Source organism: Corvus cornix, chromosome 1A (assembly GCF_000738735.6).
Source record: "Corvus cornix cornix isolate S_Up_H32 chromosome 1A, ASM73873v5, whole genome shotgun sequence".
In the NCBI taxonomy this organism is placed as follows: Eukaryota; Metazoa; Chordata; class Aves; order Passeriformes; family Corvidae; genus Corvus; species Corvus cornix.
Window position 1 is genome coordinate 48,826,168 of NC_047057.1, and position 25,439 is coordinate 48,851,606.

The following is a 25,439-nucleotide window of genomic DNA, read 5'->3' on the forward strand; positions in this document are numbered from 1 at the left end:
CTCTATTGCTGGTCTTGGCAACAGAACACTCTGCTTTTTTTATATACAGTGCCTCAGATAAAGATTCATTACACGCCAGCAAATTATTTATGTGTACCGACAATTCACTACTACTTCAGCAATCACCTTTTTGAGAACAAGTGGCAGTGGATTTTCCCCTTCTAAAAAGTTAGGGATCTCAGTCTCCTCCTCTGTCTTTGAATTATTCATAAGAATAGATACAAAATGGTCAGATTTCAGCAGCTCCTTCAGCAAACCTGCAAAGGTGGGCGCAAGAATGAGCACCATACTGAGCACAGTGAGGATTATATTAACACACTAGTATTTACAGACGAAGACTTGTCACCAACTTCCTCCCCTCTCCTGGAGGTCCTCCCCTCCAGATCAGGAAACAACTTCTCACTGTGTCCCCAGATACTGCCATGACCCCCACGTATTGCAACCCTGTGTTGCTGATGCTTTTTGCTGGTCTGATCTGCTCTCTGTTCCTTCTCAGAGTCACGTATGTACATGGGTGCATCTCAGGAGCCCTCTACTTGCATTATCTTCTGTTAGTAACCACACCTTAAACTGTTTCTTGGGAGAGCTCTTGACCTGCATTCTTCTCCAGGCAGTCCGTGACCCAAACGACAAGACATTTTCCCTGGAACACTTCGTAGAGAGCAGGCATTTATCTTCCCCTTCTATTTTCACAGACTCTTAAAGAAACGGCTGTCTTCAGCTAAAGGATACCCACATGCCAAAAAAACTCCCTCAGTATAACAGTATAGATCACTGCTCCAGGTATTGACGAATATCATCAGTACACATCAGTACAGATTCACACAGGGGTATGGTCTGAGCTACAGAATTCTACTGTCAAAGGAATCATAATCCACTTCTAGCAGCTGAGTAGATGAGCAGAGGAGCAAACCAGTTCTTGCCTGCCTCCTACTAGAAAAATTAATTCCCTGGATGGTTTACAAACAAGTGATATCAGAAAGGCTGAAATTGTGCTCCCCAGCAACAGCTGAAACATGCAGTTGGAAGCATAACTGCAAGAAAGTGCCACTTCCACATTAGCTCTATAATCTAATTAACATGATGCCCCACATCTGAAGACCGTATCTCTTAGAGTCCATCCCACTGCTCTACAAAACCCACCTGCCCGTGCACAGTATTTGCATTCAGACACTTTGAGGGATGATCAGGCCATAGCACAAGCTCTGAAGAGATTGAACGTTTGTCAGTGCTGGGCAAATACAAGGCATGAGGGAACACAGGGGCCTGGGGGTACTCAGCAGCAGGTCTGGACTACTTAATTGCTGTGGAGTAACAGAAAGGATTGATGGCTTTGGACAAGAAGCATAAAGATCCTCTATGGAACGACCTACATTAGAGCATCTAAACCAGCCAAGGATTTCTTCCTCATTCTGAGCCTACCCTTGCACCTTGCATTCTGTCAGCAATGCCTTACCCAAACAATTAACCTGCAGCTCCTTTGTCTGCGCACACCCCAGAGTATTCAAGAAGACACCACACAGCCTTTCTTCAAAGTGTCCTGAGAGCCGTTCTGTGCCAACAGGAGAGGAGTACAGCTTGCCATACAAGTAGCAGACAGCAGCCTTTATCGCCTCATTTGGGTACGTCAAGCCCGTCAGCAGATGATCCACCAAATTATCTAGTACAAGGAACAGGAACAACAAACATTCACTGACACTTTAAAAGCACCAACCTCTTTCCCTTGAAAACTTGCAAAAGCCCACTGGACAGACTGGTGTATGCAGGTCAATGAATGCCACAATCAGGTGATGTGCTCAGCACCATCTGTCCCTCTGAGCAGAGGTACAGCAATAAACAGCTAGCGGAGCTCACTGCTCACCGTATGAAGATCCATCATCCCAGCTCCCTCCACAAACAGTTCAGCTTGCTCACCAGACCCCCAAGCACCAGATCAAGGAAAAAAAACCTAAAGGTATGTTGCCTGTGAGGCAGACCCACAACCCCAGTTGACAGAGGCTGCTTTTGCCTGGCTAAAAGCATGATAACAAGACTGCTATGAAGGTTCTGACCTGGATCCCAGGAGGCTTGAATGCCGCTCTGACTCCTGGACAGGCTTCTTGTGTGACCTTCACGAATTCGTCTGGGGGACAGGGGAGTGCACGCATGCGTGTGTGTTAGGGCTGTGAATACCACCCTTCAGTGGGACACGACATATTACTCACTGTGCTTTACCACCAGGATCTCAGCAAAGCCTGGGATGGCATCTGCCAGCTTGCCCAAGAGAGCAAATGTGGGCAGGCTGCTTCTCATGGTAGCTGCTTTGCACAGCTGTAGAGGAGACAGAGAAGGAAAATGTTTCATTGGTGAGGACACAGTCCAAAGGCAGAAATACACCCAAACCACCAAGTTCTCAGTGATGCATAATTTTCCAGAACAGGATCTTTTCCAAATATCTGTCCTTTTCATCACTTAGGATAAACCACAAGGAAACCCCAAATATCACACCAAGTCTCAAAAATGTCTTTAAATCAATTCAAGGAACTGCTTGCTTGTTGTTCCTTTTCCTCTTTTTCCCCTCCACCTCTTACATGAACACATGAACCAGATTAATTGCTCACCATTTTTGCTACTTCCCATTTTTTTGTACTCCATGGGACCATCAGAAACTTAGGAACGAAGAGAATAAGAGCACATGGCACAGGTTGGGAAAGCTCCTTATATAACTGAACCAGTAAAGTAGGAAAAAGCAGTATCTGAGAAAACCACACAGCTTTATAAGAGTATCATGAAGCCATATGGCTGCAAGGCATCATAAGAACAATATAAAAACTCCATGGTAGGCACTCACACTGCCAACATCACAGCAGGGGAACTTTGCTCTGCAAGGTCAGGTTGGATGGGGCTTTGAGCAACCTGGTCTAGTGGAAGGTGTCTCTGTCCATGCCAGGGGGATTGGAACTAGATGATTTTTAAGGTCCCTTCCAACCCAAACCATTCTATGATTCTGTGATCCCACTGCAGCAGATGCTACATCCCAGACTTGCAGGGCCACTCATTCCTCAATTTCTGAAAGACTGGAAGGAAGGGGAAAAGAATTCATCTTCACTGACCTCCTTTTGACTTTCATTCAAAATGCAGCACAAGTACTGCTCTGACTTCAACTCCACAACAAGCCGCACCAGAACTAGGCAGAAGAAACAGGATCAGTAACACACACACAAGAGCACTCACAATCCATCTTCCATGGGGCTTTAGCAGATCAGTGAGCAAAGAGCTCAGAAATGAAATGAGCACAGAGGTGCTGAGAGAGCAGGGTAACAGCAGCATTCCCAGCACTATTTCTTCTGATAGCCCAGCTCAAGCTCTCTGAGGCACCATTCCAGCAGTCCTGCTTCAGCTGCACTACAAACCATGCATGGAAATGAAAAGCAAGCAACAAACTGAGCCTCAGGACAGCAAGTAAACATAAGGAATCAGGAAGGGAAGGGGAAAAAAACCTAACTTAAAAGCATAAAAAATTCTGGTAATTGAATAGACCAGGCTTCCTACTGTATGAAAACTGGCCTTTAAAAACGTATCCTTCCAGAGAAGATATCAAAACTGAAACTGCTGAGGATCCTTAGATTCACACTCAGAGCTCCTCCTTCAGCTGCTACTGTCCCTAAGGTAAGTGAAGTCTATCAGCCATTCTTCCCTGCTGCAGTTATCCCATACACCTTACCAGAAAGCAAGGCCTCAGTCACCAGTGTGGTGCTGTTCACCTCCTCAGCCCCAAGTAAGTGCTGTTATTCTTGGCTCACTGAAATTTTAAGAGCTCTGTCGGCTCTGTACTAATAATAGGAATCAGCAAGATATTACATTTTCCAGGCAGTGGCAACATATCACCTGGGGTTTCTCTAACAAAATCACAAGGCAGGTGCCTGATGCTGGCAGGCTGCCTGTGCCTCCACACATATACCAGCAGGGCAGTTGCAGGAAGCAAAGTTCCTCTTCCAGTACCTTTAGAACTGGGCACTTGAATGTTCAGCAGATAAAATTTTGGCAATAGTCCCATTACTGAGACACTGCACACAACATTTCTACACAGGATTTGGTAAGGCTGTCTTGGATGTAGCTTGCTGTCATGGCATGACTCATTTGGAAAACCTACACTTTTGATTTGTATCCTAGGAAAGCATTCTAAAAAGAAACACCAGAGACTTCTGGGTTCACCATTTCTTGGTATACCCAAGGCAATACTAGACCTACTTCAGCTACAGATCTATGCATCTCAGCAGAAGCATATCTGAGACAGGCGATTTATAGATGGTTTAATAGCCCTTTCTTGCCCCAAACTCTCAGAACCTTTAAAAATGTTCAATGCTTAGGCAACACTAATTTAAAATTGCTCTGCTAGAGAGCATCCATCTCTCAAGACTGGTAACATGACAGAAAGGCTTCTCCCCTTTTCAACCCCATTTCAAGCAAGTGTCTGAAAAGTAAAATCCCTCTGGAAGAAGTTTGTCATAGCTCCTTTTACCTTTCATGGCTGGACATGAAACGCATCATTGCACTGCTAATATCTCCAGACTCAGCAGAGGTGCCCAAGGTTAACTGGACTGCAGAGATTCCTTTGTCAGCCCTGCAGATGTTTCCTTCAGTTTTCAAATGAGGGACTGCTCACAAAGAGGACTCTATAGCCTGTACAGCTAAATCACAAATACCCTCTACTCCTGAGGAAAAAGCAGTAGATCCCATAGATTTCTATTTGCTTTGACAATTCAGTCAGGTCCAATGATGCCAAAGTTGAGGCACTGTTACCCATCTGATACTAAATTCATGATGCACACAGAACCTGTGAGAGAAATGTTAAATATTTAAACGTGCACGCACTCCCCTGACCTCAAATATGGGAGCAGACCACTCATTTTCATTGCATGGATAGAAAATAGATGATCTTCCCCACTGAAGCTGTGTCGAAGCCGAGCATCTCACTATAGATATCAGACAAGACAGACTGTCCCCTTCACAAACTGCCAGTAATTGAGGTGTGGCATTTGTCTCTCACCTTCAACGAATAGGTTCAGGGCACTGCTGTCTTCCACAGAATGCAACATCCCTAAAAGATAAACCACAACAGGTCATGGAACTCATTCCTGCTTCTGATCACCAGTGCTGCAATTCCTTCTTGTTAAAAAGAACTGAAATTCTTTTCAGAACTGTTTTGTTTTCCCCACTACACATGACACCAGCCTGACTTTGTCAGATGAGGGCGGATACTCTCTGAAGTATCGCAAAAGTTGCCTCCATAAGCAGGACACAGGGACATGAGACACTCGGTTCTCTTGCCAATTTTTTACGTGCTTTGCAATTGGAAGTCAGTGGCTCCACCTATGTCAAGGAATATGTAACTGCTGCCACCACCACATCTCACTGTGTGTATCCAGTCATACATCTGAAACAACACCCTGGAATGACAGAAGTCAAAACCCAGCTGTGAGTTTTGTCCTTTGTGTCCTCCATTCTTATCAGTTACTATAAACAGCCTTCTCCCTCCACAGCACTGAAAATCCTGAAACCAAACCGGAACACCAGATTTAAATCGTATGGAAACTATTAAATTGAACCTGAAGGCATCACTTCACAAGTTAATTTTACAATGAGAGCATAAGATTGTATATATTAAAATAAACCACTGTCTCACTCTACTACACCCCAGCAGACAAGAAACTCTACCTCCCAGCTCCTTCCAACCTATAGCATCAGGCATATAGTTCGGATCCCCACTGTTGCCACACTAAATCACTCGTTTCAATACGTCCAGTCAAACTACCTCCCCTCTGAAGACTCCACGATGTCTCAGAATTTTGACCAACTAAAGCAATGTTATGACAGGTGAAGAAATTACTTATTTCCTGCCTCATGTGCCCAATCCTTAGTAACTCTAGAAAAGATTTGTATACAGCATTAGTGAACATTGCAGTATCAGCTGCATGAAATTCAGGCTTATCTGAAATTCACCACCTCCTCATACATAACACTCCACACTCCACCTCTCTTAACCCTCTTTCTTCTGGCTGTGCTTATTCCAATATTCTCTTTGCAAAAAACAAATGTATTTTCCTGAATTCACTATTAATACTTCCTCCACAGCACTGCTCAAACTTTTGGGGGGGTCCCTCTTACACTCTTGCACCGAATGATCCTTGGTTCATCTGAGCTCTATCAAAAATGAACATGCCCTTGTTTGTAGCCCCAAGCTTAGACTGGGATTCCAACTGCTCTAGGAGTTACACCAAGTACAGTAAAACCCAAAGCTGTCCTCAAACCACCCAATCACAAAGAGAATTCTCTTCTCAGAGAATTATTACAGCAGACAAGAGCATTGAAATGCAAGCACAGCATCCCTGTCTTCTGGGTTACTTTGTGTTAGGGTCATATAATGTAGGGTTGAATTGGCCATAAGCACCACTCCTTCCACTTCTGTGAAGGATTAGGTGTGCGCACAACATTCAAAAATATTTGTGCAATTAGAAGAACTAAACCTGCATAAAGTTCTGTTTCTAACAAAGCTGCTTCCAAAACATGCACAACACAATTTATGGGCAATCAACTGTTTGAACTATTCAGCGTGTCAAGGCAGGGAAAGGGTCTTTTAAGTTACGTTTCCCCAAAGAACAAGAATTATCTCTGATGTGCAAATGAGACTGTGGAATTAAAGGAATCTGGTATATTTGTGCTTTGAGGGCACTCTTATTCCTACCGTCCACCTTTCCCTTCCTGCCTTACTATTCCTTCATTTAGACCATTATTTCTTATCCATCAAGATTTTTAAAGTTTCAAAGACATTTCCCATAGTACTGCAATGCAAAAAGAAATCAGTAAGAGATGTTCAAGATCACAGATACTTACCAGAAAGACACTTTCTGACATGCTGCTGAACACTATTTTGCTATGACACACCAGAAAGCATAAGGTTCTAGCTGTACAGCAACAAATATTTCTACAAATGTAAAGTGATGGTGTGGAAAAACCCCACTATGCAGATTTGTGTTTTGCGCATTCGATATTAAGTCCTGCAACACCTTTTTAGCTCACACTTTGATTTCTGTATGAATCTTCATATAACTCCAGAGGCATGAGACCAGAATGGAGGGCATTCGGAGTTATATGCCAGGCACTTCCTATTCTCCAGAAGGACTTCATGGATACATCAAGACACTTTGGAAAATTGCAAGAGCTTTATGAACATGCCAATCCTGCTCCTTGGGGAATGAGGAAATTAATTAACCTATTCTACATCAGCCACACACAGTTTTCCGCAGGGAGTAATTACACATCTAACAGAACAGTGGAAGTATGGAGATAGGAACCTCAATATTCTTTTGCTCTTTTTTTTTGGCTTCAAATGCGGAGGAGTGTCACATGTATTCAACAAAAGGTAACTGCCTCCTCCCTGCTGCTGCACCAGGCCTCAGCAGAGCTCTTACCAAAGAGAGTTCCTATCAAATGCATGCACACCCTCTCGTCTGGTGCCAGCAGCTGGACGACTGACACCGCCTGCCAGGCCAGGGCATCTTGGAGACGGGACAGGACGTGCTTCTTGCGCACCAGCTACGGATCAAACACAGCAGCCCGTTAGGCCTTGGGCCCGAGCTCCGCGCTGCTCCCACCACCCTGAGGGGAACAGGGCCACCAGGGCCCGGGTGCCGAGGGGACAGGGCTGGCCAAAGGCCACACCGGCCGGGCCCCGGCCCCAAACTGAGCGCAGGAGAGCGGCAGCCCAGCCGGCGGGGCGGGGCCCGCTGGGGGGGTGCTCCGCGGCCCAGCTGCACACGGAAAGGGGCGGCGGGGCAGGCGCTGCCCACCGAGGCACTGCTGTCGCCCAGGGTCTCCACGGCGCAGGCCAGGCAGAGCGGCGGGCGGAGCGGCAGCGCCCAGCGCAGCCCGTGACCGCCGCACGGCCCCGCCGCCGCCATCGGCCGCTGCCCGGGCTGTCGTGCGGCTCCGCCCCGCGCGGGGACGGTGGCTCCGCCCCGGGACCGCCCCCGGGACCGCCCCCGGGACCGCCCCCGGGACCGCCCCCGGGACCGCCCCCGGGACCGCCCCCGGGACCGCCCCCGGGACCGCCCCCGGGACCGCCCCCGGGACCGCCCCCGGGACCGCCCCCGGGACCGCCCCCGGGACCGCCCCCGGGACCGCCTCCCTTCCGGCGGCCGCAGCAGCGCTCCCGCCTCTTCCCTCACAGCGCGCTCGGGCCGACAGCAGCGACCGCGCCGCGGCCATGGTGAGTGGCGTTGGACCCCGGCCTCCTCCTCCTCCTCCTCTTCCTCTTCCTCTTCCTCTTCCTCTTCTTCCCTCTTCTCCTATTTCTCCTTCTCCTCTTGCTGTCGCTCTTCCTCCGAAGGGCCTTGGGGTAGAGGGAGGCCGCCTCCCGGCTGCGCGGCGGGCAGCACGTGGAGGCCGGGCGGGCGGGCGGGGGTGCGGCCGGCTGCGGGGAAGGAGGCCCGAGGGGCTGGCGGTCCGGGGGACAGCCGGTAACGGGGCACTCGGTGTCCGGGGTCACCCCCGCGCAGTGCCGGGAGCCGGGCAGGCCGCGGTTCTGCCAGCGCCGGTCGCTAACACTTCTTGTGAACTCGCTGCTGTGCCACCCCGCTGGTGATGTTAACGTTTATAAGCTACTTGTGGTTTGCAGAAATAACCCTGATACGTGCTCTTCTGGGGACTTCTTCAATTTTTTTGTTAGTCTTTTAATATGTGAACTGAAGTATTTCATTTTGTGTAGTCTGTGGTATAAACCGCCTGAAGACTGCCCCGTAAGTGCACTGCTGCTGGTTTGTAGGATGTAGATGTGTGAGTAGATACACTCTTTACTTTGATGGGAAGCATATCTTTCTTACTTTTCCCTTTTACTTTGATACAAGAAGAATCCTTACTCTTTTAGGAGTAAAACGCAGTGGTGTTTCTTCTATATGTGCAGAGCAGATGAGAATATAGTGACACGACTCCAGTAATCAATATATGTGGTGGACATGATGCCTGTGCAGTGTTGATTGGAACAAAGCCTCCTTTGCTCCTATTGTAATATTCTTTACTTTTTCCTTTAGAGTGAGGCAGAAGTGAATCCCAAAGCTTACCCGCTGGCTGATGCACAGCTCACAAAAACACTGCTGGATCTTGTGCAGCAGTCCTGCAACTATAAGCAACTACGCAAGGGAGCCAATGAAGGTGAGACTAGTGTGTTGCAAAGTGTGCTACAACTCATAACAAGGATTTTGTGAGATGCCATGGGTAGAGATTGTCTTTTCTCTGTAGCTGTGAATCACTCATTTTATATAGATCTGGCTATTGCTGGTGTGTGTCTCCTTTCTCCTCCTTCAAGCCTGCTTAAACAATATTCAGGGACAGAACTAAGCTGTAATCTTTTCAGCATTTATATGCAGTTTTTGCAGATTCCCAAATTGCGTTCCTGGTGCATGGTTTGTAATCATGCATGCTTCAGTGGTGTGGCACTGGGATTACCAGATGCCTAGCTAGTTCAGAACCATAAAAGATTTGGTTTTGAGCCTCTGTGCAACCTGCTCAGAGAGTGGCTTCCTTCACAGTTGCTTGGGGCTTCACCTAGTCAAACTTGTAAAAAACCCACAATCCCTAAGGATAGAAACTCTCTAATCTCTTAGGACCCATGTCCCATGCACTAGATCTCCTTCCCACTGAGGCCACTTTCAACATCTCCTGAAGCTGTTACACATTAGGTGTTCTTTCCAGAAAGACCTAGACTGACTCTCCAGTTTCTTTTACAGCCACCAAAACACTGAACAGAGGCATAGCAGAGTTCATTGTAATGGCAGCAGATGCAGAGCCCTTGGAGATCATCCTGCACCTCCCTCTTCTCTGCGAGGACAAGAATGTCCCTTATGTGTTTGTGCGCTCCAAGCAAGCCCTGGGCCGGGCATGCGGCGTTTCCCGGCCTGTCATCGCCTGCTCCATCACCATCAAGGAGGGATCACAGCTAAAGCCTCAGATCCAGTCTGTACAGCAAGCTATAGAAAGACTGTTGGTCTAAGTGCCCATGAGTGTAAATGTGTGTGAAATTAAAAAGTGCAAATTAGGGGAAATTAATGTTTAGCTTCAGTTGAGATGATAGTTTTGATATCAATGTTTCATTTCAAAATGCTACATTTTTGTTTAATAATAGCTTAATTCTTAGTGTTTCCACCTCCTATCCCCCCACTTTTCTATTATTCTACTCCAACACGTTCATTCTCATTGTATTACTTCTTGAAAAGTGACTGTACAACTGTGTTTCCTGTTTTATGTTTAAAAGAAAAAAAAATTCCCCCCTTGTCTTCCTGTCTGCCTGCTCAGGGCTTTTTTAACCCACCCGACGGCTTCCTCTGTGTTGCAGTATTTCTGCTAAGCTTCAGCCTCCAGCAGGTGTGAGTGCATTTCTGAACGATTTAGGCTACTGAGGAAAAGGTTCCCCGTGTTCAGGCTGCTGGAGTCATTAAGTGAGGGAATAGCACAGGCCAGGTAAAAGGCAGGCAGCAGCTACTGTGTAGCAGCAGATGGAGCCAAGATCAGCGTGCCTAGCACAGCCCTTGTTCTTAAAACCAGACGAGACTTCTGTACAGATGCACGGGAAGCAGAAATCTTATGGCAGTACACAAGGGGAATTCTTGATTATTTTTAAATACTGACTTTTTAAGAAAAAATAAAAATGCTGCAAAGCTAAATAGAATTGTCATTCCCTTGGTGAAGCATTTGCAACTAACTGGAGTGTTTCTGCTTGTAAAGCTAAACTGCTCAGAGGCTGCCTGAAGGCTATTGCAGTGCAGTAAATCATACTCCTTCCGTTTTCTTTGTGTAGACTGTTACCACTGAGGCTGGGCTTCCTAGGGAAGTTAAGTACAAAACACATGGTGCAGAGCAGCCTGTTGTTGCTGACAAGTACCCTACATCTGGCTGTTAATTATAAGAAGTGTCATGCTTTTTAGTTACTGCACTGTAGTCACCTGACTGAAGATGAACCCTCTTAAGTCATGTCCAAGGAAACAGAGAACAGAGGAATCAGAGACTTAATGGCCAAGGAAACAAGAGAAGTAATTTTTCAGATAAATTACCATGTCTCAAGAGAGAAGGCTGTATCATCTCATGTTCTGGAAAAGCATGGAGCACCACCAGCAATCTGGATTAGTGGTGGTTTTACGGACCTAGTTTTAGTTAAATGCATATTGTATAATAAATCCACTACTGCTCTGAGCAGAGAAGTCTAAACCCCTGTGTTGGAATATCAAACCTGTTTTCTACTGCAGGATGCCAAAGCAAAATACTGTGGAAACAGCATTAGGTGCAATAGCAGAAGGGAAAATAAATTTTCTGTCATGTTTCCACAGAGAAACTAACTTCATACCTTTAGTTAAGTACATCCCAAGCAGATGAAGGCAGCTCATGAAAGACTGAAGACACCATGTTTGTACATTTTTGTAAATGGCTGATGCCAGTAATCCTTGCTGAGGTGAACTTGATACAAATACTTCAGAATCCTTTTATTTGTATGAGGTTTAGAAGGGCTCCTGTTCCCTTCTAGTGATGCTGACTGTTGAGCTAGTTGTGTTTAGAACTACAGCTTTGCTAAGGATTTGCCCTATTGTACCAAGACAGCTGATGTAAGAGAAAGCACACGAGGAGCAGAAATAAAGAATACTTGAGCAAGCAAAACTGTTTCTTTTTCTGCTCTGAAGCACTCCATTGCCATCCCTTTTAAACTTCTGCCTAATGTGATAGCTGCTATTAAAAAGAACAACAACAAAAAAAGCCAGGAGGCATATCTAATAACTTAGAACAAACATGCCACAATCATCCAAAGCCTGGAACATAGTGTGCCTAAGGGTTAGCAAGCCAAGAGAGATGTTAACAAGGGTATTTGCAGAATTCAATTCACAGAGTTATGGACAGCATAGTCTCACTATTCCTCTCTTCAAGCCTTGCTAAGACAAGCATTTACAGTAGCTTCTTTGCCCAAGGGCAAAATAAATTGAGTGCTTAGACAAATCTTTATTAAAAATAACTACTGCAGGCTGATTGAAAGTGTAACAGGTAATGTAGCTTCATTACTGCAGAGCTCAATGCAGGCTAGCTGCTCTCTCTGGAGGAGGTGTGGAGGTAGAAGTGCGCAGCATGCTGGCACAGCTAGGACAGTCACAGTGCCACAAGGGTGGTCACAGCTGGCTCCGGTAGGTGTGCCACACTTCAGACCGGTCATGGAATAGTTTGTAAGCCACAGAGAGGAATCTCTGAACACTAAAAACACTACGCAGACCAAATGGACACCTCAGGTATCCCATGTTTCTACATGATATGTCCTGTCATGTAGAAAGTTGAGAGTTTCACTAAACAATTAGTAATTTCCTAAAGCAAGAACAACAACAGTTTATTTGTTTCAGTCATCTTGCACTGCAAGACAGGTGGGGCATGCCAGGGATGGAAGTCTAAAACTCAAAAAGAGACCTGGCTGCAGCCTCCATAAGTATGATTAAAAAAGTAAAAATACTGTATGTAGCAAGGGGTCTCTCCACAACTTGCTATTTTTCTATTTTTAAAGCACAGATTTGAGTACAGAAGCCTGCACAAGTCTGACTCATATTCACTTACAGCACTGGAAAGCTCGATGCCATCTCAGTAATTTAACTGGGATGTGTGCAGCCTTCCAGGGAATACTATTTGTTTTCCTTTTTTAAACCAGCTTTTGCTATTACCATTTAGAAATGGAAGACCTGTCTGTGCAGCTTTGTGAAGTGCCAGCTTTTTGCCCAAGGGATTGGATACTGCTTCCCAGTAATGATTTTTTTCTTTTAAGATCTGCTGGTAATATTTAGAACTATGATGGTGGAGAAGAACCCAATTTGATTACAAATACTGATACTGGCTGTTTTGGAGAGTAACATACATTTATACCCTCTATTAGCACACAGACTCAACCTGCTGCTTGAATTCATGTGGTGCCATTAACACAGATCACTGTGTTTTATTACACAGAAGTGAGTTCTGCTGTCTTTATGATGCAGAGACGGCATAGTCAGTGTTGCAAAGGAAAAGGTCCAAAATAACTTTTATTAAGAAACCAGCAAGGCACAACTCCATCCATGTGCAGTGGGGCACCTGAGTTCACAGGGAATTTAGTTCTGCCTTTGGTTACTGTCAACAGAATCCAACTTTGCAGAGATGTTTCACAACTAAGAGTAAAAAGTTTTTCCACTGCTAGATAGAGCAACATTTGGTTGCCTTCTCTTTCAGAGCAAGATTAAACAGACACAGCACCCACATAAGACAATCAAAATTGTAAGCAGACAGAAGTAAACCAGGGCCTTCCTCTCCAGCTTAGCGCTCACTAAAGTATTCAATTAAAGCATCCATTAATTCCTGCTTCTTGCTTCCACCCCTCAACCCCAAAAACCTACATGCATCCTTCAGGACAGGTACGGTAAGCTTGCCCAGAGTGCCCTTCTGCACGTGACTCCATAGCTCATCTTTTGAGACTTCTACCTTGGGCCTCTTCTCAGTTGGACCATCAGAATCTAGAGAGATACATATTTTAGATCACAAAGATTTTTAAAAATAGAAAGACATCACTGTTTCTTATACATACCATAGTTAATGGCCATTAGCACATGGTGCTTTGACAGCCACACGCTCACAGACCTAGTTTCCACGTTTTCTTTTAAGAAAGATGTCACTATGTAAGTCATGCAGTATTTCATTGATAGGAGTGATCTTAACTGAACTATGAAACTTTGTGTTCTGATACAAGCCTCACCCTCCAAATGAAACTTTTAAGGGATTCTCTTTGAGACAGTGGAATACAATGATTCCACAGGGAGCTCAGCTAACTGACGCTCACTTTATGCAGTCTTTCATAGACGCCCAAATTACACATGGACTCCAGCATTACTTACACATTTAGCCCTAGAGATGCCCATCTTGGACTTGCTAAAATAGCCCATGCATAAAAGTCTGCTCCCCCACCAACACAAACTGAAAGCATGAATGATTTTACTGCTCTTGTCATAAAACAGAAAGTTGCTAAAATTATACATATATATTTTGCAGTCATTTACCCAAGTTACTGCCTATACTTCACTCTGCAGGTTTTCATTCCAGCAACTCTCCAACTGGATACCACAATATTCTTTACTCTCTAGAATCAACACTGGATATAATACTTCATTGTGGAGGTCAGCAAAGAGTTGTTGCACAAGCAGCTTCTTTAAACTAAGAGACAAACTGAAAACACAGAAGCTTCTAAACAGAATACAGACATTATGTTTTGTGTCTGCACCACCACTACTTACCTTGTTTACGCTTTCCAGCCTTCCCATCAGGATTGTAGTCAGGGGGATAAACCAGCTGCTTAAACTCGTGCACGAGGTTGCCCAGCCTGTGGCTCATCTGTTCAGACTTTGGCACTGGCAAAAAATAAAGGTTTGCCCTCTCAAAAAGTGTGATCACAAGAAAGTCTAAACAAGGCCATCGTTCTTGCCAGATGAACTATCGGCTCACCTGGTGGGAAAAGTACAATGCTCATTCTACAAAACCACTAGTGTATGGAACCACACAGTACTTAACTTTGTAGGATCATGTTAAACATTGACCAAGAAGGGACTCACAAAATAAGAACCAGCCTAGGTATACCAACTCTGCTCTGAATTGGGAAGTAACACCAGTTCATCAAGCACTCAGCTGTAACTTTGGGGTCTATGACCACCAGAGAGACCCCCCGGGACAGAAGAACGCATGCACAAAGTGGAAGGAACAGATGTTGATGATTTCGGGGAAATGATTATCACATGTATGTTTCTTCTGGGAAAACCTACATAAACAGCTTTTTCTGTACTAGAGATGCATGATTTTGGTGGAGATATCCCCTCATGCATCCAGCAGCAAAATAAAGAAGAGGCAATGGGCAGAAACTGAGACACAGAAAGAGCCATCTGAACATGAGGAAGAACTTTACTGGGCAGGTGACTGAGCACTGAAACAGGTCACCCAGAGAGGTTGTAGAGTATCCCTCACCACAGAAATTCAAGAACTACCTGGAACTAACGCTGTGCAATGCGCTGTAGGATAACTCTGCTTGAGCAGAGAGGTTGGATCAGATGACCCACTGTGGTCCCTTCCAACCTGACCCACTCTGTGATTATCCAAGACACTTCAATACAAACTCTCACGGTCACTAGGTGGCAGCATTGCCCCCAGCACAATAATTCTCTTGATTCCGCCCATTTATCAGACCGAAATATTAATGAGAATCTTGAAGAGAGGAATTTCAGAGAAAACACTTGTCACCATAGAAAAAAGGTGATTCAGTTTTAATTTTGGATGGTAAAGTGAGCAATTTTTTTCTTTACCTTAAAAGTGACAGCAATAGAAAATAAGGTTTCAGTATTTCAGAATGGACACATCCAGAACTCTACATAGTGGAACTGCACACAACTGAAATACTTTTTAAAAGACATTTGGGCTTGTAGTAGAACATATTTCACTTATAAGAAAGTCACGAGTCCCCTACCCTGCCTCCCTTCACACCCACCACTAGTTCTCACTTGTAAGATCCTCAGCTTGTTCTGGTTCCATCATATCCAGCGCCAAAGCCTCCAAATTCCTGAAGTGCTGCTGCAAAACTGGGTTCTCAAAGCTGTCAGTCCTGTCAAGAATCCCCCAAAATGTCAATGCATGCTGCCAAGAAGACAGACAAAACACTTAAGATCTACCACAAACTTATTTCAGAATAAAACTTCCCTCTTTCCCACACAACAATCCATTGCACCAGAACTGCTTTTGCTCTTTTCAGTTTACTTGCTGAATCACTATCCTGTCATGTATCAACCACGTAAGAATGCTGTGTGAGAGTTAGAAAGCTGTATGAGGCAAAAGGAGACAGTGGCATTATACTTTAATAACAGTTATGGTGGCTTCCACATACCTAGGGAAAAAAATCTCCCATGAAAGTACTTCATAGCATTTATCCTAGCTATAATGAAAAAAAAAAGGCCTAACTCTTCTTTCTAAAGTGCTCTAATTTAAATGATCTGGGTCTGATCTGCAGTGGAGTGGCAGAACCACAATAAAATGTGATACCTCTGCAACTAATGACAACAGCCCAGAGAACAAGAGCAATTCTACAAAGAACAAAGAACTCCAGAACATGCTACATAAAGCATTGCGGTGCCTGGGTATCCAGAATGATTTAAGAATAAAGTTTGGAAAAAGCTACTGCATAGAGAAGCAATTTCCATCAAAATACATCACAATCTCATCTCAGGAACACCACAGCTGAACAACATGTGCAACAGAGCAAGCAATGGTTGTGTTTTCCTGCCCATGCCACCCCCTGCATCCTATTTATCTCCATCTACCTGTATTTGAACCGCAGCTTCTGAATTATTTCCTTCATTTTGTCTACCTGCTCTCGGCTGGCTGGCACATTTTCTGTAAAATCAACATTACGTTTGTCATCTGCGTAGGGTTGAAAAATCACATGGAAACCTATCCAGAAGAGAGGGAGGAAGACAACAGTTACACAGAAGCATGGTCTCAAAATAATTTATGTGAAAGACCAAGATGGTTATTATGGAAGTCTGATGACTCCAAGCTAACTACCTGTTCTGTTGTAAACAACAGCAATCCATAAAACTTCCAAGTGCCTACAGCATGACACTCAATCCCAATCTCAATGTTTGTAACCGACATCACTAATGGCTTCATGAAAGAGATTCAGACTAAATTCATAGCTAAGAGTTGGATACTGGTGACCTGCTTTTCCTGCAGGACATCGAGTAGTCCACCTTCCCCACTTCTTACTGGGTATGAGCTTGAAAAAGATTTGTTTGAAAACCAAGTTATTGCCCACATTATTCTAAAATACTTTACTTTGTACACAAGCAGTGTTACTTCCCTACTTTACATTCTCCCAGAAGATGTTTTTGCACTTAAAGAGGTGAGAAAATGCAAACGAGCAGGAGTCTGCTCCCTAATCATTCCCCACCCAGCTGAGGTGGCATGAGGCTTATTATGTGAGATTATTTATTTAATACTTTACAACATATTCAAGGATACAACATAATTCAGGAAAAGACATTCTGTCTAGTCTTCAAACAGGAAAAAAAGGCTTTTAATTTCTGTATCAGTTATTTGAATCTGCTAAAAAGAGGTAGGAGGCAGGGAAAACACTGTAGCCAGGTCATACCTGAGCAAGCACTGATGCAACTGGGGCTTTAAAAATAGATTCAACATCAGATGCTTACATTGACAAAACTGAAGAAAGGGAATGTTGGAAAGCATTTTCCCCAGTTTTAAGAGGGGTAGCACTAAGAATATTTTCCCTCAATACAGGACACCATTACACTGACTACATCCAACCACGCAGGGAAAGGTGGCATCTCTTCCCATACCTGGAGGCGCTATCTGCACTTTCTGCTCATCCAGCTCTTCCTCCTGGGGAACCAGGGCCACAAAGCGAGGAGGGATGTTCCGGCGAGCCGTGTATCTGCACAGCATCATCATCTCCCTCTCCAAGCACTTCATTAATAAGGCATTAAAGAGAGTTGTACTCCCTGCAAAAGAAAGAGTGGATTGGTCAGACTGACAGCTTTGCTCCTTTGTTCTGGAACATAACCCTAGATAGCACAGTTTCAAAACCTGTGACTTCTTTGAAATGCTTGCATTATTGTGGAGGTAAAAAGCAAATTTTGGAAGGGAAAACACTCAAAATGGACAATGTTAGTGAGTCTCTCCTGACCAGGAGTTAGAGTTCTGGCAGAAGAAGTGAAATCACTACCATCTAAGCAATGGAAAATTGCGAAATGTGAAATTTTATCCACAAAGTCTGTCTCTGTTTGGTGGGACATTACAGTAGCAGCATAGGACCTTTTGCGGAAGTAACACACTAGGAATTCAGACTTCAGTACTCTTCTTGAGGCACACAGTTGCTGTGTATTTCACCAGATATGGTAGTCAGGGAAAGACTGATATATAAGTAAAGTGGTTGAGCCAGGAAACTGCAGTTAGAGAAGCAAGCATAAGGGTTTTTTTTTTAGTCAAACACTGCAAAGCATTTGGTCGTAACTCAGCCCTCTTTATCCACTGCTAGGCTAAGGAGCTGATGGTGTTTTCTTACTATTGCAGCTTAAATATATATTTCTAGATTAACAGACTTATGTATACACATATAAAAGCATATACAAGCAGTTCTAAACATCCTCTCCTTCTCTCTTTACAAGCCTGTAAAGTGCTGTTAATTCAACTGTACTTCCTGAGTATCATGTTTCCACTCCTAGCTGATACGGACTTAAAAACAGCAATTATCTCCACTGGTTTGGGGTTTAGGTTTTTCTTGTTTTGTTGTTGGTTGGTTGGTTTTGTTTGGGTTTTTTTAACCATCCTTGCCTTCTTGTCAGGTACTAGGATCCTCCTTTCATGAATGGCTAAAACAAGTATTTGCGACTACATCTCCATGGTTTAATTAGCTGCTTGTCATGATGGATAAACATGAAGCACAATTGGCTCTTCTGCTACTGAAGAAAACAAGAAATATCTGCAGCTGAGAGGGGCAATAGCAGTTAATTCAGTTCTTAACTTCAGCAAGTTTTTAAGTTAGACAAAGCTTTTACACTCAATGATCCCCACTCAAACACACAATGAATCAGATGGTTACACTAATTCGAGGTGGTAAACCTTCTCTTGCCATCTTTGCTTACCTCTCACCAGGGACTCCTCAGGATAGATGAACTGGGAGGGCCTGATATGGTGATGCTGTTTTAGCATTGAAAGTGGTTTGAAGCCAATCAGAAACAAACCTGGAGAATCAAACCGTTTTAACTCTTCTGTCTCCTCTTTCTCCAGCACAATCTGTCGGTTTCCATACATCTAAACCAGGGAAGAGCAGATGATAGGACTGCCAGCACAAAAAACAATGGGGACCAGAAGGCAGGACAGGGCAGGAAGAGGATGCAATTGCTCTGTTCCACTACTGAAAAGAAGGTTATAGACAAGACAGTGTAAACCCTCGTAAGTAGTGCACACCAAAATGGCAAGTGACAGTCTGTGACCATTATCCCAAGGAAAATTCTACCTGAACATTAGCAAAATGCACTTTTCTAAGAAAATGACTAAGCCCTCATACAGAGAGGCTGTCACATCTCATCTCTGGAGTTCTCAGAGCTGTCCCAAAAAAACCCTGAGTGACCTCATCTGGTTTTGTGAGTCTTGCTTTGGGCCGGGTTGGACCAGACTTTTTCAGAGGTCCTGTCCAATTGTAAATTTGCTTCAGCAGCTGCATGTCAGCTACCTACTCCTGACAGAAAGAGTGACTGAGAAACAATGCTTCTGAAGCACCACTCATGCATCACAAAATCAAAACCATATTATAGTTCAGCTGCTGAAGCTAAGACATCAGGGCTTAACGTTCAGCTTTCTGCTCATCTCCTATACTTCATTTTTATTTCAAGAAACTAATATCCAGTATAAATAAACTTAATATTTCATTTTAAGAAAACAACTTTAAGACCTTTTAACATGGAAGGAGACACAAGTACACTATGACAGTATACCTAGGAACTACATAACCTGTTTTGAAATAAAGTTGGGCCTGATCAGAACATGACACTCAATTTACATCAGCCAAACTATCAAGCAGGAAGGCAAAACAAGAAAAATACATACAAAAAACTCCAAAGGTAACATGCCTTTTGTTTGGGAAACAGCTCCAACTCCCCTGTGATTCATACTTGTATGTTTAACAAAACAGACCAAATCCATTCCTAACGAGTCAAAAGCTGACAGCAGCAGCAGCGATGGCACAGGGTCACACGAGGTCAGGCTCTGACAACCTGGTTCTGCCTTACAGAAAGAAATGACCTGTGTTCCTGACAGTACTTCCCCCAGCAGCTATGCCTTCCCATGACAATCAGGCCAGGGAAACAATCCACTCTCACCCTGCAGAGCTCACAAGAAGACCAGGCTGTCCCCGGGGCCATACAGATGCAAATTTTTCTGTATCTCATCTTGAAAGTGCAATACAAACAAAAGTAGCAAGGGAACTGGCATCTCCCTCACACATTGCAGAGACAGGAAAAAGCAGGCACATAATCAATGTGTTACCTGAGCCCTTTTAGTGTCACTGGGCAGGAGCAAGCTGCCTGTTTTCCCACTAAACATCCTTGTTTTGGTTTTAACTGGTTCATTCGTTTCTCGATAAAGCTTCACCGGATATGGTTTATAAGCTTTTTGAATAAGGTTGTAAACACCAACAGAAAGTGCCACATCCTTGCTCAGATGCAGATTTAACCTGTGTAAAAAAACAGATACAGACTTGAGATTCCTGAAAAATCACTTCTGCAGAAGAAAATCACCTCTTCATGGAAGTTATTTCTTCTGACCTTCTCCTGTTCCACTCCCACAAAATCACATATATATTTGGAAACATACTATCACTTGACTCATAATCTCACTTGCACAAAAATATTCTTGCAATATCACTTCTGGTCATAAAAATTATCTAAACACAAGTAATTTACCATATTTCTTTTAACTTTTTTCACTGAAGGGTGGCTATGCTCAAACAGAGCATAGGACAAGTCCACATTTGGGTACCCCAATTATGCTTATTGTAATGTCCATGAATTCTCATAGCTCTTTGTGCAGAAGGAAAAATTCCCCCCTCCCCCCACAAAAAACCACTAAGACAAACAATACCAAGATGGAAGAAAAAATATAAATCACACGTTAAAGAAAAAATTAGAAGTAAAGATTTAAAATTAGAGCTAATCTTCAAGTTATGAGAGCAGAACAGTGAGTTACTACAAATGCTACTTCCTCTCTTTTAAAAGGTATCACTGCTATAGGATTCTTCCTCCCCAGCTATTAGAAAAATTGAGGAACATTCCTGAGGAGTAAGCATGCCAGTGACAACAGCTCAGGTTGGGACACTTTATATATATTTATTGGAAAAAAACACTAGGCCTTGAAGCTCATTCCCTTACTGTGCTTCCACATTATTCTGCTATGAACCCACTCCCTAAAAAACCAACTGTTATGGAGCATGTGGTTCCAAAAATACTTTCTATCTGCTTTGTCAAGATCCCTGTAATCTCTCTTAAGTATCTCTAATCTTTTAGTAGGAGATTAGAAATACCAAGGCTGTGTGATCCATGCCAAGTGCCTAGACAGACTGGCAGCATATCACTATTTAATAATAGGCCAAAATACCTACCATGCACATTCAGATGATTTTTTTTTTACGTTAATATTGGCAAGAAAAGCCTCATTTCAATCAGATTTCACTATAAACTATTTTTCATGTTGCAGATTTTTAGGTAAGTACTTGGCAATTATGTAATTTTTTGACAAATGATCATTTCTAGCCAAGCTCAACACAGGAGATATCACACAGAGGAAAAAAGGGGTCCACTCTGCTCTTCTCATCCACAAATATCCTTGGAAACTACAGAAGAAACACCAGTCTTGGACTAAAGAACTAAGATTGAGGAATGTAAGCACTGATGCTTTTAAAGACGAATCCTTCCAGAAGAGGAAAGTGAGATGCAGTCTGAAAATAACATCAGGTGCCTCCACGGAATGATGTATCGCAACTAGGCACAAACCTGACTAAAGTCCGTTTCTTTGTCTCCTTTGCTCGTACTTTCTTCATGAGATGTTCCAGTTTCTCTGATTCTTTAGGTTGGATCCCAAGGTCCTCATCCTCTGCTACATTTATAATATCCCTGTAGAACAAAGAGATATCGAACCCTCCAGGCTTCTTCAAGTGCATCAAGTCCAAGATGATGCCTAGAAACAGTGGAAGAGGTAAGAGTAGGATCAGAAACTGCTTTTTTCTTGCATCAGCATGTACCTCTCAGACTCAGCACTCAGCACTCTCAGACTTCTCTATCTACACAAATAATTTAAGTAAGAATAAGCTCCAAATCGTCATCTGCACCAGATGTGAAATTTTCTAGAGAAAGGGGAGATCTAGGGAAAAAGGCAACAGATATTCTTTAACTTCAGTCAAAACAATGCAGAATAGAAAATGTTTCCTCTCTAATTAAGAATATGCACAGCATTGAGTATGAAATGGCTCTGATAGTTCCTATAAAACATAATCTTACCTCAGGCACAGAGGGTAGTAACAAGTTCAGAAAACCCCTTTTCCCTTAGTTATAGGGGCTAATGAATTAAGGAAGCCTCACAGCTTCTAGATCTAGGACATCTGCTGAACTCCAAAAACACTGGTTACCTCAACTACACAGTTGAACTAATGAAGCACTTGCTGTCTACTCTCTGAGCTCAGGCTGATGTCCTTCAGCTAATTCAAAATGGAGCCATTAAAGTAATTTTCCTTTTGTGTTAACTTGTTATTGTTTCCTTCCTGGAAAATGGTACAACAACAAGAAAGCTTATTTTCTTGGCCCTCTCATGTCCCCATTTATGCTATCAAACTAGAAAAAGATCCTAGAAGTAAGTGCTAGTCTGGATACCAGATCAGAAAACAGATTTTCTAATTTAGATTAGATACCAAATTTCTAACTTAGAAACTTTCAGAAAGATTCCCCAGTTTTGACTATTTTATGCCTTCTTCCATCACAAACTAGCAATGCAGTTAACATCTGCTGCAAAGATACATCACATTTATTCTGCCTGAAATTAAAAGGGAAAATAATGACCTGTGTCTCTCAGATCACCAGCTCTGGTCCTGGCCAGCTTGGCTTTAGCACTGTCATTGGCATGAGGGTCATCCTCATTGGTGAAGAGCATGATCCTTTTGTGGCTCAGCCTGACTCGGACATCACTGAAGAGATTCGAGCAGGCCCAGAGCGCTTCACCCAGTGAATAATCGGTGTTGTGGCCAAAGTTCTCCCGGAAAAGCGCCCGTCCTTCATCTCCCCTGTATTGGTCCAGCTCTAGAACACGCTTTGCGCCTGGAGGGGCAACAGCATTCACATGCATTAGAAATACTGAAAGAAGTACCACAAGCTCTTCTAGATATGCACCAGGGGTCCCTTGCAGCTGATATCCCCAAGTAATGCTCCCAAGCACCTCTGTGGCAGTGCCTTTCCAACAGCTGGCTGAGAAAACTGTCCAGCATGGCCTAACATCTGCGATTTCACAAGCCAGTTACCACTTACAGCACCTGCTAGGGCCAGGAGGACACAAAATGCCCTGGCACCAATGTGGGCTCTTTCTGTGGGTGAAGGGAAACAGGAGGGATCAAAGTATTGCAAACCCTCTACACTGAATGCCAAGTGCTCAGCAGCAAAAGCAGTAAACTGTACCTGCTGCAGAGGCAGCAGCACGGCAGACTGCTGCACTACAGAAAGGAGAGGAGCCTAAAATGCATCCTGCATCTCCACAGCATGCTGGGAAGGTGGAGAGCTCCTCCTCCTTCCTCGCCCCTCATGTCAGAGAGAATCCACCCAGAGGTGAGATGAAGCCCACAGATCATCACACAGAGCACAGCAACATCCAGGTCAGGTGCCCACAGCCTTGTTGCAGCTCTGAGGATTACTCCAACCCAACTAGGACTCCTTTTCCCACCTGCAACAGCAGGTTCTCTTTTCTCCCGTTACTCTACAACGGGAAACAAGCTTTTATTTTTCAGCCACTGCATTCTGCAGAGCTTCTTCCTCTGTCCTTCACTTAAACTCTACAGCACTTACAAAATCTCATTTGAAAATGTTTTCCTCATCTGTCCTTTACTTAACAGGGTAACTGTTCATAATTATGTACTCCATAATAATCACCTATAGCATTTCATCCTTCTCCAGAGCATAGTGCTCTCCAGGGGCAGCAAATATACAATTCTGTTCCTTTTGAACAACACCCACCTTTCACCTGTGCTGTTTTTATCAGTGTGGCAAGGCTACTGCTTTTAACATGGGAGAAAGGGCAAGCAGGGAAGGAGGAGGAAAATGGAAGAGCAAGACCTGTAACACACTGTCTGCCAGAAAAAGGAGAAGAACCTAAGGCAGTCCTGTCAGGTCTCCATTGTAATTAATTCTGAAAACAGGACAAGGCACAGTTCTTTCAGGAGAAGCCCCTGTGTCATTAAACCTGCACCTCTAGTAAAGAAAATTAAATCAAACGTCACCAGAGATAAAGGCTGCTATTAAAAGTTGTAGACAAAATTCCCCCAGAAGTCAGACAACCTGTCACCACTAGCATGTATTCTTTGCACTCCTCCAAATGCCTTTCCAATTCAGCAACCAGCACTTGTTATCAAGTAGATGCTACGTAATTTTAAGAAAATGAAAGAGCAAAATTCAAGAATTGCAGAACTTATTATGAAAATAAAGAGATGGAACACCCCAAACAGGCTACCATATTGGACCACCTGTTCTAGCTGACACTGGCTTGAGCAGGAGGGCTGGACAAGATGACCTCCAAAAATCCCATCCAACCTCAGCCATTCTGTGAAATTCTCCATCAGCTGGAATTCGTGGTGTCTTAGCATGGACACACACTTTCCTGATGGATATTCAAGAGTTCTCTTGAGATACTCTTTAGTAGTAGGTTGAGCAGACAGCAAGTGAAGTCACCACATTAAAACAGAAGAAAAGACATAGAAAAGGGATCTGAACCAACTATAAGAGAAAAAGCTAAGCTCTTATGAAGTTTCTAAGTTTTTAATTAAAATCTAAATCTATCCCCACTACCAACCATGGATTTCAGTAACAAGAACTTATCCAATAGCTCTCTATATTTAGAGAGATCAGTTACTGACAATGCTATTACACTGATTTCCTCACTCCATCTTTTTACACCACCTTCATACCACTTCACCTGGATTGTCCAGCTCCTGGAGAACATAAATGTGCTTGAAATCTGCCGAGTTCTTGTTGTTTTCTGTACCATAGAACACAACACTTAACAGGTCCCTGTCACTGCTGATAATTTTACTGGTATACACATTCCGGATGCACTGAAAAAAACGCACACAGGCCAAAATTAGAAGAAAATAGTGTTCAGTAAAGGGTGCGAAAGTCTTGCCTTTAGCAATTAGTTTATCCATCCTTACCTGGATGGTCATATCGAAAGGAGTCTCTGCGTCCCCGTCGGACTCAAACATGGCCTTGGAGGCATCCACCAAGAAGATGAGGCTGTCCCGGCCCGAAAACCTGTGGTCCGCTACGGGACGGGGGGAAACAGTTTTAGCAGCGGCCCCTCCGCCCGCGGAGCCCCGAGAGCAGGCAGCGGGCCCCGAGCGGCCCTCGCGAGGGGGTAGGGGGCCCTTACCGACGGCCTCAGCCCCGTCCTCCTCTTCCTGCTGCTGCTCCTCCTCCTCCTCCAGCCCGTCGCCCCTGTAGAACGACCCCCACCCCGCCATGGCTGCCGCGGCACCGCCGCCGCAGGGCCCCGGGCAGCTCGCGCCGGACGCACCGCTCGCGCTCAGCCAACCCCGCTCGCGCTCAGCCAACCCCGCTCGC

At 44.2% G+C, this 25,439-nt stretch overlaps 3 protein-coding genes across 3 annotated transcripts in view; 1 reads left to right on the forward strand and 2 right to left on the reverse strand.

Moving 5' to 3' along the window:
• The window catches only part of MEI1 (meiotic double-stranded break formation protein 1), a 38,683-nt gene extending 30,743 nt beyond the window's left edge, over nt 1-7,940 (reverse strand). Inside the window, exons 1-7 of the mRNA XM_039571084.1 lie at nt 7,830-7,940; nt 7,452-7,575; nt 5,030-5,080; nt 3,093-3,166; nt 2,205-2,310; nt 1,457-1,660; nt 127-257 (exon numbers count right to left, since the gene is read on the reverse strand). Of these exons, the coding sequence (XP_039427018.1) occupies nt 127-257; nt 1,457-1,660; nt 2,205-2,310; nt 3,093-3,166; nt 5,030-5,080; nt 7,452-7,575; nt 7,830-7,940 (801 nt within the window). The remainder of the gene's footprint in view (nt 1-126; nt 258-1,456; nt 1,661-2,204; nt 2,311-3,092; nt 3,167-5,029; nt 5,081-7,451; nt 7,576-7,829) is intronic.
• A 205-nt stretch (nt 7,941-8,145) lies between these two features.
• On the forward strand, nt 8,146-10,699 carry SNU13 (small nuclear ribonucleoprotein 13). Its single transcript, XM_039571053.1, has 3 exons — nt 8,146-8,248; nt 9,069-9,189; nt 9,765-10,699. Exons 1-3 carry the CDS (start codon nt 8,246-8,248, stop codon nt 10,025-10,027), a joined length of 387 nt encoding a protein of 128 aa, XP_039426987.1. The 5' UTR covers nt 8,146-8,245; the 3' UTR covers nt 10,028-10,699.
• A 2,346-nt stretch (nt 10,700-13,045) lies between these two features.
• Nucleotides 13,046-25,395, reverse strand: XRCC6 (X-ray repair cross complementing 6). The gene is made up of 12 exons (XM_039571052.1): nt 25,249-25,395; nt 25,031-25,140; nt 24,796-24,934; nt 22,680-22,934; nt 21,621-21,804; nt 20,119-20,305; nt 18,717-18,885; nt 17,412-17,573; nt 16,377-16,506; nt 15,564-15,664; nt 14,313-14,426; nt 13,046-13,538 (listed from the first exon to the last, which is right to left on the reverse strand). Exons 1-12 carry the CDS (start codon nt 25,337-25,339, stop codon nt 13,342-13,344), a joined length of 1,839 nt encoding a protein of 612 aa, XP_039426986.1. The 5' UTR covers nt 25,340-25,395; the 3' UTR covers nt 13,046-13,341.
• Nucleotides 25,396-25,439: the final 44 nt, after the last annotated feature.